This window comes from Ipomoea triloba, chromosome 12, assembly GCF_003576645.1.
Source record: "Ipomoea triloba cultivar NCNSP0323 chromosome 12, ASM357664v1".
NCBI lineage: Eukaryota > Viridiplantae > Streptophyta > Magnoliopsida > Solanales > Convolvulaceae > Ipomoea > Ipomoea triloba.
The window spans coordinates 6,881,909-6,896,458 of NC_044927.1; the positions used below are offsets into that span (position 1 = coordinate 6,881,909).

At 32.9% G+C, this 14,550-nt stretch overlaps 1 protein-coding gene and 2 long non-coding RNA genes across 4 annotated transcripts; 2 read left to right on the forward strand and 1 right to left on the reverse strand.

The window, feature by feature from the left end:
• Positions 1-1,445: 1,445 nt before the first annotated feature.
• LOC115998951 lies at positions 1,446-4,023 on the forward strand. Its single transcript, XR_004093966.1, has 3 exons — positions 1,446-1,608; positions 2,921-3,345; positions 3,833-4,023. It is a non-coding gene; the product is annotated as an uncharacterized LOC115998951 (long non-coding RNA).
• Positions 4,024-4,687: 664 nt separating this feature from the next.
• On the reverse strand, positions 4,688-11,982 carry LOC115998950. Of its 2 annotated transcripts, none has more exons than XR_004093964.1 (6): positions 11,745-11,982; positions 10,292-11,648; positions 8,484-8,826; positions 7,720-7,854; positions 5,983-6,407; positions 4,688-5,495 (listed from the first exon to the last, which is right to left on the reverse strand). It is a non-coding gene; the product is annotated as an uncharacterized LOC115998950 (long non-coding RNA). The 2 variants fall into 2 exon arrangements; XR_004093965.1 differs by having other exon boundaries at positions 5,983-6,410.
• Positions 11,983-12,956: 974 nt separating this feature from the next.
• LOC115999277 lies at positions 12,957-14,315 on the forward strand. The gene has a single exon (XM_031239132.1). It carries the CDS (start codon positions 12,957-12,959, stop codon positions 14,313-14,315), a length of 1,359 nt encoding a protein of 452 aa, XP_031094992.1.
• Positions 14,316-14,550: the final 235 nt, after the last annotated feature.

Consider the following 14,550-nt stretch of genomic DNA (forward strand, 5'->3'; position numbering starts at 1 on the left):
AAAAAAAAAAAAAAAAAAAAAAAAAAAAAAAAAAAAAAACGGGCTAAGCCCGCGGCCCGCCCCGTCAAGCCCGCGGGTCTAACGGGGCGGGCCAAAAAAGCCCGCCCTTTGGCGGGCTTCAATTTCCGAAATCCGCCCCCTACCTTAGTAGGGGGCGGGGCAGGCCGGCCCGACGGGCTAAGCCCGTTTTGACGGCTCTAACTGGTCGTTTAAAAGACGAGGGACCGCCATTGATATATCGCTAATACTCGGGGGACCATGGGAGTTATTAACTCCTTTGTTTTTATTTTATTTTATTTTTTAATTTGGGGCAAAAACTTATGAGCATGTCAAGATGAAAATATAACACTTGAAGATGAATGGATTGAAATTATATGGAAAATGAATTCATTTTTTAGTTGGTGGAAAGGAAATTAGTGAGAATATGGATTCAATTGTTTTGAATGGTAAGAAATTATGAATATAAAGAAATTAGTGGAAATATAAATTCAATTATTTAGTAGGGAAAAGACAACTTTAGTGGAGGAGTGACAGCGAGAGGAAGGCTGAGACGTCTCGATGGCGGCAGAGATGTCTCGACTAACCGGAGGGAAGGCTGAGAGCCTGAAATGAAGGGAGATCGTAGGGCTGAGATAGCAAGGGAAGGGCTGAGACGATGGAGTTTGCGAGGGAAGACGACGAAGCTAAGTGTTTTTGTTTGAGAGGGAAGATGACAAAGCTAAGGTTTTTTGTGAGCTGAGAAGGGGACAATTCCTTGTGTGTGAGACTAGGAATGATTTATTTTTTTTTTGTTTGAGAGGGAAGAATATTTTTTTGTGTTTGATTGGATGGAAAATATTTTTCTTGTTTAAGTAAAATATTTTTTTGCTAAGAGTATTTTTTGTTTGTTTGAGAGGGAAGAGCTGAACAATGCTGTGCCAAATATGGCGCAACACCGTTAATCCACGAAAAAAAAAAAAGAAGATATTTTTATCCATATTTTGCCACTGTTTTTTTTTTGTTAATTTCTTTTATATCCTTTATTTTATTTGGAGGCTTTAATATCTTTTGTTAAATATTTATACAAAAATTTTATATTATTAAATATTAAATTATATCATTTAAATTTTTTTTATCAAGATAATTAAAATAAGACTAATATTGATATATATTAATTAAAAATTAAAATATCTAAATTATAATTTTAACAAAATAAAATTGTACTAAACTATTATTATTTATATCACAAAGACACGAATTATATTTTATACTAAACTAATAAAAAATCAAAAAATCGAACTAATAAATTTTTAAATTTTGAAAAACAAAATTATTTTATTGTAAAATAATTTTGTAATGAATTGGAGATAAATAAAATTTGATTTGAAAATATTCTTTTTGTCTATGTAAATTTTTGGTGTTTTGGGTTGGAGATGTTTTGAAAGAGCAACCAACCACGCCGGTCGCTTAAACCAACTCCTCTTTCTCCTGCAGCCAAAGGTGCGGCGAAATCTAGCACCGATCTCTGCGACGTCTTCTCTTTCAGCAGTCCGGGCCTTGAGAGAATCAACAGCCGGCTAGCCATCATCGGGCTCGCCGCGGCGATGTGAATGGAACTGGCCAACAGCGGTGATCTCTTTCTCCTTTCCTTAGTTTTATTCCCTATTTTTGCTTAATTTTTTTTCCCTCTCTGCGTATGACGTTTTTGATCTGGATAAATATCTGTGCCAGTTGTAGCAAAATTATATGATGAACAACACTAAAACTTGAAAATGGCTTAAAGACTCATTGGGCAATGGCTTTCTAGAAACAGTACTTAACTTTACTTAAGTAACTTAATAAAAAACAAAGAAATTGAAAGCATTAAACTATCTACATTTGAGAATATGCTCAAGAACATGGTAAACTAAGCTATAATTTACTTGGATAATTACTTAATTTTCTTTTTGCTGGGGTGAGTGGAAGCTGGGTGTAACTGCAAAAGCTAAGATGGACAGCTATTGTGACTGAATCTTGATTACTTGTGGATCCAGAATTTATTGCTCTTGAAATAGATTCATAGTTGGTTTCAGCCATTACTTTTATTAGATTAATAGCTGGTTAATTTTTTCTTTCCAAACAGATATGAGCACATTATCATTGAGAATGTAAAAATAAGCATGTACTATCTCAATATTGAATCTATCCATCCATCTAATGTGAAATTGGATTTACATATTTATTTTATCAGAAGTGTACTTACAAACTTGCGTTTCACTTTTATTGTTATTATGATCATACTCTACTCTTGATTAACAATAAGAGTTGGCCAACAACCTAACCCAATTTGGGGCTTTTGACTGAAATAGGACAAAATTCAAGCGAATGGGCAAAAATAGGATCACTTTAAAACTTGGGCAACCCTAGGAAAAACTCGTTTGGAACTTAAATTTTTTTTTTTTAAAGGTAAATCCCAAATGAGTTTGTCACTATTTCACCAAAAAAATAATTTCGAGAAGGTGACAAACTCGTTTGCGACTTTTTTTTTTTTTTTAAAAAAAAAAACCAGAAACTCAAGTCCCAAATGAGTTTTTTTAGAGTTGTTCAAGTTTTAAAATAATCATATTTTTGTCCACTCACTTCAAATTTATCCCGTTTCAGTAAAAAAATTCGGGTATCCAAATCCATATATATATATGAAATTGTGTAATTGTGAATTTTAAATTTGTTAAATTTATATCGTCTGTGAATTGTGATTGATAATTTGATATCAAATTGTGAAATTATTAATATATGAATTTCTAAATTTGTTAAATTTATACTGTGTCCAGTTGGTCATATAATTTATACTTTTAACGTTTTATTTGTCTATAAAATTTTATAGTTGAACCCTTTTATTTCTATTTGTCTTGAACATTTTTTAATTGCTCAAACTTACTGCGTGCATGCATTGCTTCAGCAGTGCCTCTTATGCCGCACTACTCTCCGTCCAAACCTCAATTATAGCTACAGGTTGAGAGTCTCCGTTGGAGAAAATTAAGCCACCCTTTGAAGATTCCATAGTCGGAATCAGTAGTCACTCCGTTCGCAAGCTGACGCTTGGCGATTAGGTGTTTGACAAAATGTCGGAACAACCCAGAGATGAAGTGTAAATTTTTTATGCAAAGGGTACGCAGCCTCTGATTTCTGCCTAGTATTCTTCAGAAGCGACAGCTAGGAAATAAAAATGGAATTATCCTCTTTGTCGAAGTTTGGTTCACAAGCTCAAGGATGGATGCTTATCATTTTTGGGTCCATTTCATTTTTGCTATTTGTATATGCTGCTGCTTTTTCCAAGTTTCTTCCAGGTTCTGGTAATCCTATAATAGCAGCCATTCAAAATGACAGGTAAATTTTCCTCATTTGATGTGAGATTGTTTTCATTGCTATGTTAATGAAATTATGATTGCCCTGCTTATACCAGTTCACTACCTATGGATTATAGTCTATATGTATAGACTATAGTACCATGTCACTGCAATTTTAAGTCCGAGTCATCAATTTTGGTGACATTGAAATGAAAAGTTTCTATAACTCTTTTTGTCATGAAAGGCCCAGCTGGTGCATAAATGCCACTCGTAACATCCTGCATGACTAAAGACACTAACATAAGATGTGAAGTTAGTACGGTTTAGGAAATTTCAGTTTGAAAAATGAGTTATATTGAATAGTAATGATATGAATAGATCCTCAAAATGTACTCCGTAATAAACAGAGCTAGAAAAACTTTATTGAAGATTTGAAGTTGATCATTATACAACTTCAAACAAGTGTCTTTCTATGGTTATATAGTAAATCCTAAGCTGAGTCTAACCTTGGGTTCCTTTTATTTCAGATACTACTGCTTTTTGGTTCCTTTAACACTTCCTCTCCTTCTTGTTGCTGTATATTTTCATTGGCTCAGCATGAATCTCTTTAAGCACGCCTAATGTGTGAGCAAGTTACCAACCAAATGAGCCATCTGCCTACTGTAAGGGTGATTATGTAAACCATTTTAGCTGGTTGAGGATAATCGCAGTCATAGTTACTTATATGAAGTCATAGTGTAAAAAAAGAGAATATAATAGGCGTGCAAGAATTTATGGGTGCAAGCAGAGAGATCGAGAGAGTGAGAGGTGACAGGGGTGAGCAACGCCATTAATTATTTCATATACTATTATATTCTCTTTTTTTTACACTATTTTTAATCTTTAGCTTACATTATATGTCCGTGCATCGCACGGGTACAACTACTAGTGTCATTTGACATTTCGATCTTTTTTTATACAAAGTAAGTTGACCCACCATATTTCTTATATTTATTTTTAAAAAAAAATTCATAATTAAAGACCAAAATACCCTTGCATTTAAGGACATTTTTGTTGATATATGATCAAAAATAGCCATACCAGAATAATAATACTACTACTACTAGTGAGATGGGAAGAAGAAAAAGAGGCGGGAGAAGACCGACAAAGAAAGAAGAAAAGTGAGGAAACAATTTGATGCGGCCAAGATTCGATGCACATGATATTAGCTATTCCTTCCTTATCAAGATAGCTAAATTTATTACATAGCAAAACTACCCATACACACACAATTACACATACAAAAGAAAATGTATATATATAGAAACATGATATAGAAAGCATGCTTTCCACCAAGGACTGAAACCTCTAAACCCAAAAGATATTTTAAAGGGCCCAAATCCTTAATGCAAAAGGAATCATTAAGATGTGATTTAATGGACAACAGAATAGATATAAAGTCAGAAGAACAATACTAACACTCCTCAAAGAGTCTAAAAAAAGATATAAAGTCAGAGGGACAATGATACAACGGCTACAAAAGGTGACCAACTAACTACTGCTGCCATAACATTGTTTACTTTTGTAAAGCAGCTAGAAACTACTAACTAGCCAACAAATTACCATCTTAGTAGTTAAGCATGCTTATGATATCACCTTAGCAAGAAAATACTGTTTTATGATGGTTGTTGAAGAGTTCACACCATGTTAAGGAAGGCAGGGCGCTAAAAACAGGGGAAGAAGGACCATTTCTAAACCTTATCAAGATTCTTCATATTCCTTTACCTGTTGGTGGATTCAGATTCTATAAAAAGGAACCATTGGAGTGGCTGCAGTGCTTCAGAACATATACTTCCTTATGCCGTTTTCTTTTTCACATGCAAGTGCACATGTAACGACTATTTACCAGTCTTTCTGCTTCCCGGTGGTTTAGGTACCTTTTGCCATGCTGCAGAAGTTCATGAAATTCCAGCTTGTGGTAGGTTTCGTGAGTCGAGATGAGATGGTCACTTGCATAAGTAACTATGACTGCGATTATCCTCAACCAGCTAAAATGGTTTACATAATCACCCTTACAGTAGGCAGATGGCTCATTTGGTTGGTAACTTGCTCACACATTAGGCGTGCTTAAAGAGATTCATGCTGAGCCAATGAAAATATACAGCAACAAGAAGGAGAGGAAGTGTTAAAGGAACCAAAAAGCAGTAGTATCTGAAATAAAAGGAACCCAAGGTTAGACTCAGCTTAGGATTTACTATATAACCATAGAAAGACACTTGTTTGAAGTTGTATAATGATCAACTTCAAATCTTCAATAAAGTTTTTCTAGCTCTGTTTATTACGGAGTACATTTTGAGGATCTATTCATATCATTACTATTCAATATAACTCATTTTTCAAACTGAAATTTCCTAAACCGTACTAACTTCACATCTTATGTTAGTGTCTTTAGTCATGCAGGATGTTACGAGTGGCATTTATGCACCAGCTGGGCCTTTCATGACAAAAAGAGTTATAGAAACTTTTCATTTCAATGTCACCAAAATTGATGACTCGGACTTAAAATTGCAGTGACATGGTACTATAGTCTATACATATAGACTATAATCCATAGGTAGTGAACTGGTATAAGCAGGGCAATCATAATTTCATTAACATAGCAATGAAAACAATCTCACATCAAATGAGGAAAATTTACCTGTCATTTTGAATGGCTGCTATTATAGGATTACCAGAACCTGGAAGAAACTTGGAAAAAGCAGCAGCATATACAAATAGCAAAAATGAAATGGACCCAAAAATGATAAGCATCCATCCTTGAGCTTGTGAACCAAACTTCGACAAAGAGGATAATTCCATTTTTATTTCCTAGCTGTCGCTTCTGAAGAATACTAGGCAGAAATCAGAGGCTGCGTACCCTTTGCATAAAAAATTTACACTTCATCTCTGGGTTGTTCCGACATTTTGTCAAACACCTAATCGCCAAGCGTCAGCTTGCGAACGGAGTGACTACTGATTCCGACTATGGAATCTTCAAAGGGTGGCTTAATTTTCTCCAACGGAGACTCTCAACCTGTAGCTATAATTGAGGTTTGGACGGAGAGTAGTGCGGCATAAGAGGCACTGCTGAAGCAATGCATGCACGCAGTAAGTTTGAGCAATTAAAAAATGTTCAAGACAAATAGAAATAAAAGGGTTCAACTATAAAATTTTATAGACAAATAAAACGTTAAAAGTATAAATTATATGACCAACTGGACACAGTATAAATTTAACAAATTTAGAAATTCATATATTAATAATTTCACAATTTGATATCAAATTATCAATCACAATTCACAGACGATATAAATTTAACAAATTTAAAATTCACAATTACACAATTTCATATATATATATGGATTTGGATACCCGAATTTTTTTACTGAAACGGGATAAATTTGAAGTGAGTGGACAAAAATATGATTATTTTAAAACTTGAACAACTCTAAAAAAACTCATTTGGGACTTGAGTTTCTGGTTTTTTTTTTTAAAAAAAAAAAAAAAGTCGCAAACGAGTTTGTCACCTTCTCGAAATTATTTTTTTGGTGAAATAGTGACAAACTCATTTGGGATTTACCTTTAAAAAAAAAAAATTTAAGTTCCAAACGAGTTTTTCCTAGGGTTGCCCAAGTTTTAAAGTGATCCTATTTTTGCCCATTCGCTTGAATTTTGTCCTATTTCAGTCAAAAGCCCCAAATTGGGTTAGGTTGTTGGCCAACTCTTATTGTTAATCAAGAGTAGAGTATGATCATAATAACAATAAAAGTGAAACGCAAGTTTGTAAGTACACTTCTGATAAAATAAATATGTAAATCCAATTTCACATTAGATGGATGGATAGATTCAATATTGAGATAGTACATGCTTATTTTTACATTCTCAATGATAATGTGCTCATATCTGTTTGGAAAGAAAAAATTAACCAGCTATTAATCTAATAAAAGTAATGGCTGAAATCAACTATGAATCTATTTCAAGAGCAATAAATTCTGGATCCACAAGTAATCAAGATTCAGTCACAATAGCTGTCCATCTTAGCTTTTACAGTTACACCCAGCTTCCACTCACCCCAGCAAAAAGAAAATTAAGTAATTATCCAAGTAAATTATAGCTTAGTTTACCATGTTCTTGAGCATATTCTCAAATGTAGATAGTTTAATGCTTTCAATTTCTTTGTTTTTTATTAAGTTACTTAAGTAAAGTTAAGTACTGTTTCTAGAAAGTCATTGCCCAATGAGTCTTTAAGCCATTTTCAAGTTTTAGTGTTGTTCATCATATAATTTTGCTACAACTGGCACAGATATTTATCCAGATCAAAAACGTCATACGCAGAGAGGGAAAAAAAATTGAGCAAAAATAGGGAATAAAACTAAGGAAAGGAGAAAGAGATCACCGCTGTTGGCCAGTTCCATTCACATCGCCGCGGCGAGCCCGATGATGGCTAGCCGGCTGTTGATTCTCTCAAGGCCCGGACTGCTGAAAGAGAAGACGTCGCAGAGATCGGTGCTAGATTTCGCCGCACCTTTGGCTGCAGGAGAAAGAGGAGTTGGTTTAAGCGACCGGCGTGGTTGGTTGCTCTTTCAAAACATCTCCAACCCAAAACACCAAAAATTTACATAGACAAAAAGAATATTTTCAAATCAAATTTTATTTATCTCCAATTCATTACAAAATTATTTTACAATAAAATAATTTTGTTTTTCAAAATTTAAAAGTTTATTAGTTTGATTTTTTGATTTTTTATTAGTTTAGTATAAAATATAATTCGTGTCTTTGTGATATAAATAATAATAGTTTAGTACAATTTTATTTTGTTAAAATTATAATTTAGATATTTTAATTTTTAATTAATATATATCAATATTAGTCTTATTTTAATTATCTTGATAAAAAAAATTTAAATGATATAATTTAATATTTAATAATATAAAATTTTTGTATAAATATTTAACAAAAGATATTAAAGCCTCCAAATAAAATAAAGGACTGGTTTCGCAAGCCAGTCCGTCGGGACTGGTTTTGCAAGCTAGTCCGACGGATTGGTTGCTAAATTAGTCCGTTTTTTGGTCAAAAATAGGCAAAAAATTTCAGATCTGAAGAGGATAGTGAGATGCAAATGGAGAGAGTCGTTGATGATGGGAAGAGAAAGAAAAATACCTTGATGATGGGAAGAAGAAGAGCCACTGGAAGCCAAATGGAGAGAGCAGATGAAGAGGAGGTGTGAGATGCAATGGCGAGCAGTGAGAAGCGCAGCAGAGGCGTGAGAGGTGAGAAGCGAAGCAGAGGCGTGAGAGGTGAAAGGCGAAGCCGCAAAGGGCGTGAGAAATCTGGAAAATGACTTCCCCCAAAAAAAAGGGGAAGTCATTTTCCTCCAAATTAGACTCATTTTCCATTGACTAATTTACTATTTTCCTTTGACCTTGTTTTCCTTGCCCTTCCCAAACACCACAAATCCGGAAAATGATTTCCAGAAATCATTTTCCAGGTTTCCAAACACACCCTAATATTAGAAATATTATTGTTGTGTTATAGTGAGATAATTAATATTATAATTACTTTAAGTTCTTTATGATAAATTTAAGAAACAGATACTTGAATTTACAATTTAAATTAAAAACCAAAACTTATTATTAATTAATAAAAAGTAATAAATTTATTTGAGTCACTACATATATATTAATATTTTGAATTCAATTGGACTGCTAAACCTAGAAGCAACAATGTACAATTAACCTTAGTATGTATTTACTCGTACGATGCATTGAATAAATAGTAAACAATTATCTAATATTACTATTCAGTACAAAATTTACAATTTCATATAAACATAAATTCAATTCATGTATTACAAATACATTAAAATATATTCAATATAAACACTACAAAAAGCCTGAACATTAATGCTAAAATGTACAAATTTTAGTTACAAATTATTAAAATTTAAAAACTTGTAGACAACGTTGGTCGTTTAGATCTATATTTGTAATATAAATTAAATAAATATTAAGTATTTTATAAAGCTTTGTTATTTGAAATATTAAAATTATCCAATGTTATTAAAAATTATTAATGTTATTAAATTTCATATGTCATATGTAATAAAGAAATATGAGTTTTATTCATTTATAAAATTTTGTTATTTAATAATAATAATGATGTTGATTTGATACGATAAAATTATGAAAATAAATATTTATAATTAAAATATAAATTGATATTTAATGTGGGTAATTACTATAATAATAAACTATATTAAAAGTTGAATACACAGTAATTTTTTTTATATGAGTAGTTTAATTACAATTTTAGTGAGTCACCACAAATCAAAACGTTTTAGGATTCATATGGGAAATAGGTTGGGTATGTGTGTGTGTATATATATAATTTTAAATTGATATTGATGATTTGATTCAACATTTTAACCCGATTATTAATTTCAAAGATTTTCAAATTATATTCCATTATAAGTTATCTCTATCTTTAAAAGTTTTAATAAGTATATTATGATAATTTTAAAATGTACAATGAATAATACATTTGATTAAGATTAAAATATTGAATCGTAATACAAATAATTAAATTTTACAATTAAATTTAAACTTTTAATGACGGTTCTCAAATTAATTTAAACATACATTATTATAAAGTAATTATTTATAAAAAACTAAATTAAATGTAAACGATAATCTTTATCCTACATGTTTTAAAAAGAAATTTTTACGAAATATTACTGTATATGTTAAGCCATATATATATATATACACCTACATGCTAGAATGTGTCTAAGTTTGTGTACTTACTGCTATCCAAGTAAGCTATTTTGTAATCTTAGGCGTATATCTTATGTAATGCAGTTAAACTGTACCTATATGTAGCCTATTTTGTAAAACACTTATGTATGCATACTTTATGGAATATCAAATATGTAATGGCGGAAGTATTTATAAAGATTGGATTAGGTATACCTTTGTGCCTTTTCTTTTTTTTTTTGAGTCTTTGTTTTGGTATTGTTCACCAAATTCAGTTAGCTCTCTTATTGCCTTTGTAATGATCTTCTAATGGCTAAAGTCTTCTGGTTTTTGACAGGAAAAATAAAAAACTGTTGGCAAATGCTTATCATCAATTTTATCTGAGGACAATATTCAAACCAAAATATGTAGTCATTATTTACTTGGATTAATTTCATCCTTTTTGGAGTAAGAAAACATAAGTACTATTCACTAAATGTGTACATCCATTGCCTGTGATAACAACTAATACAATTGATGTTCGTTATTATCATACATTGGCAGAGAAAAAATTGACACTCAAGTTAGTTTCTAATAGACACAGAACTATAATTTGCCCTATTTGTAAGAATTTAATATGCAGTCTCTTTTTAACAAAAAAAAATTGTAATCCGGATTATAGGTAATTGTTCTGTGTACCAACTCACAATAATTTTCTCCAAGTCAATATTCTCTTTTCAGAGGTGACTTTTAAGCTATGTACACTCATATATATAAAGACAAATATGTGAGAAAGTGTATATATATATATATATATATATATAAGTATAGTTGTTTGTGTATATATAAATTGTAGATAGAGAAGTCAAGAACTATTGGTTGCAAGAGAAAACTGGACAAATCAAATACAGGTAAATTGAGATCTAATTCTTTGTAGATATAATTAAAGAATAGATATCAATTTATTAACTACTATTGCAATTGACCTCTTTACATTTGATAATTGATTAAAATGGAAAGGCTTTACTTACTCTGTATGATTTAGTTTAAATTTGTCTCATAAACTGCCTATAGCTTAAACAATTATATCAATAAATTAGTACTCTTCCTTTTCATATTACTCATGCAATTGATTTCAACAAATGACTAAATTCATAGTTCAATACTAAGACCAAGAATTTGAAAATACAACATACACAAATAGTTCAGGAAATCTTATTTCAGTTGAAAATACTTATCTTCGTTACACTGTAATTGCCAACAATTAGGTAAGTCTTTGTGTACGTTCTACCTCAACTGTAGGGTTTGTAATATTGCCCAGATTAAATTTTAAATTTTACCTGTGAAGTAAATAGTTAGGGCTTGGCCTAAATGAAAGGAAATATTTACAAATAAGTATAAGGACTTTAAATGACCAGATTATTTTCAATTTCTTCCTTTAACGCAGAAATAAAAAAGGTAGAGGTCATTGTGACTTAGCTTTTTGTAGATTCATATCCTTTTGCATGCGGTTTTTGTTTTGATTATTTCACTTCCTAAAATATTAATCTCGGCCTTTTTGTGTCTGATTTTCGAATTGAACTTTAGTGAGTACCTATCATTCGCACGGGTAGATGTCTGTAATATTAGGGTTTAATAATTACAAATTGAACAGAAATTAAATTCACAAAGAAATTAGGAATGACATTACCTTAAAAACGAATGAATATCTTCGAACTCCATGGAAGCAACTGAGTGACGATTTTCGTTCGAGTCCCCAGATATATTTGTCGTCCATCGTTGGTGCTCAGTTGAAGGATATGCATTGAAATTGGCCGGAATTGTGGTGAATTCGATGACTGTTAGTGATTTCTGGTAGTTGTTTTTGGCGTGATTTCCAGTTTTGGAAAAAGGAGTAGGGTTTCGGACAGTGTAGAGACGCAGAGATGGGAAATGGTGTCTGGTCGTCAATCCTGGGCGATGCTTTGGTATTTATATGGTGGGCCAATTGGATCGGGTTTGGGCTGACTTAATGGGCCGCTATTGTATGTATATGAAATATGAGATCTGATTTTTTTTTTTTTGAAAGATGATATCTGATTATTTAGAACACAGATTTGGGCTATTAATATTTGAGATTAGGTAATTGTTTCAATTATAGTTTTGATAGAATTTAATTTCTAATTAATTATTCACAGCAATTTGAATATATTAGGAATAAAATTATATATCTTAATTATTTAAAATATTATTTTAATTATGATGATGATTATTAATTGTAGTATTATTATTATTTTTTTGAAAATGAAGAAATATGTTATAATTACATTGAAACACAAAGTAGTAATTGAATACACTTATACGGTTTTTGTGTCAATAAAGAGGTTCATATTGAAAGACTATTGCCTTACCTTTCTTTGGGCGTTAATATTAATTTGAAATAAACAATACCATTAAAATAGTGATCGTTTTTTGTTTATACTGCATGTATTTCTTTGAATATTTTATCACATAAATATTTCATGTATTATTAGTATTATTGATATAATATTTTTTTTATTTGTTTATGATTTTTTGTTATGTTTTATTGGGTTTTATAAATATATCTTAGTTGTATTACAAATTTTGTATATCTTTGTCGAAAAGTTTTAATATTTTATTTTGTATACTAAACCACGTTATATAACATTACTTATTTGTAAATAATAAGGTTTAGTGTTTATATATGTTTTAGCTTAGGAAAAAAAATAGATGCTTTGACAAAATATAACATAGAATTTGTGGTCATTTCATGATAATTGACGAATTTTCCTCTCACTACTTTCGTGAGCTCTCCCTCTCACTCTTTTCGTGAGTTTTTCCTTTGTTTCCTATCTTTTGCATTTATCGAATTATCTTTGCTGCTTCTTGCCTCGTCGTCCCTATGGAAGCAGCAAATGCATTTGCCAACCTCTCTCTTGCCGAACTAGGTGAGGAGGAGACTGTACAACAGTTAGATGGAATCTCCCTACGTCAGCCAGAGCCAGAAATCGTATACCTTGCAGTTGGCAGACTTGTCACAGCAAAACCGATTAGATTCCACTTCTTCAAGGATACAATGGCATCAATATGGCAACCTGTAATGGGGATGAATGTGATGGAGCTAAAGCCCAGGCTCTACCTTTTTCGGTTCTTTCACAAGAAGGAATTAGATCGTATTATTGACGATGGCCCATGGATGTATGAACAAAGTTTACTGCTGCTGAAGAAACTAGAGCCACATGAAGATCCTGAAGCAGTTACTTTGAGCCATGCTGATTTTTGGATTCAAATCCACGGCCTTCCGGTGGGATGCCGTTCGGAGGCAGTACTGCAAGCAATAGGACAGTTTGTAGGCGGACTGATAAAAATGGATGAAAAAAATTTCGACGGTTCGCTACGAGCTTTCTACAGAATTCGCGTGGCCCTAAACGTCTCAAAACCGTTGAAGAAAGGAATGCGGTTGAAGAAGGATGATGGGGAATGGTTCACTATTCTCTTCCAGTATGAGCGTCTACCTACATTCTGCTTCCTATGCGGAATGATAGGGCATGGCGAGAAGCAATGTGCGAAGTGGCTGGAGGAAGGAGAACAGCAAAAAGAAAAACCATTCAGTCCATCATTACGAGCAGGAACCCGGCGAAACATCCCTACGTCCGGTGAACAGTGGATCGCTCCGGATACCTATGCCGACAGGAAATTATGGAGGGCCTCGGGAAAAGAAACGGCAATGGACAATAGTGCGGAAAAAGTGGTGGTGGGGGACTCGAGGAGAGATACCATACTTAATCCCAGCAACTATGTTTCCCACAATACAATAAACAATACTTTTTTCAAGGAAAGTGGGAAACAGAATATAGGCACCCATATTTCAGGGGATGTAGAGATGGGCACGCCAGATACCACTAGCGCCTTGGAAGCCAGTACTGCAGGCGGTAAGGGGGGAAACAACAACGGTGGTAATCCACCACCTGGTTCAAACCAACCTACCCAACCTTTTTCATGCAACAATATTGAAAATAAAGAAGCACAAAAGAACAAAGGCAAAGAAAAAGTGCAGACCACATTGACGACTACTATAGTAACCCAGATGGTTGAAAATGCCAATGATGGTATACTGGATGTGGTTGATCAGAAACGGCAAAGGGTGGGCGAATATGGAAGTGGCAGTGGCATGGATACTATGGCTATGGACGTGGAAACCTTGGGGTCAAAAAACGGGGATGCGGCGGGACTTGCTATGCAAGCCCGCCCAGAATTATGAGTATTTTCTGCTGGAATTGCCGGGGGCTTGGCAACCCGAAGGCAATTCGTGTGTTGGCGGACAATGTCCGTGTGAAGAGGCCAAGGATTGTATTTTTAATGGAAACGTTTGTTGATAAAACTAAAATGGAGGCTATTCGTGTGCAGCTCGGCTTCCACAATTTATTTGTTGTTGAAGCTCAGGGCCATAGAGGAGGGTTAGCTTTGATGTGGGCGGACAGTATTGAAATAGAAGT

Excerpts from the sequence above, each read along its gene's own strand:
- LOC115999277 (XM_031239132.1), top strand. The coding sequence starts at position 12,957 with ATGGAAGCAGCAAATGCATTTGCCAACCTCTCTCTTGCCGAACTAGGT.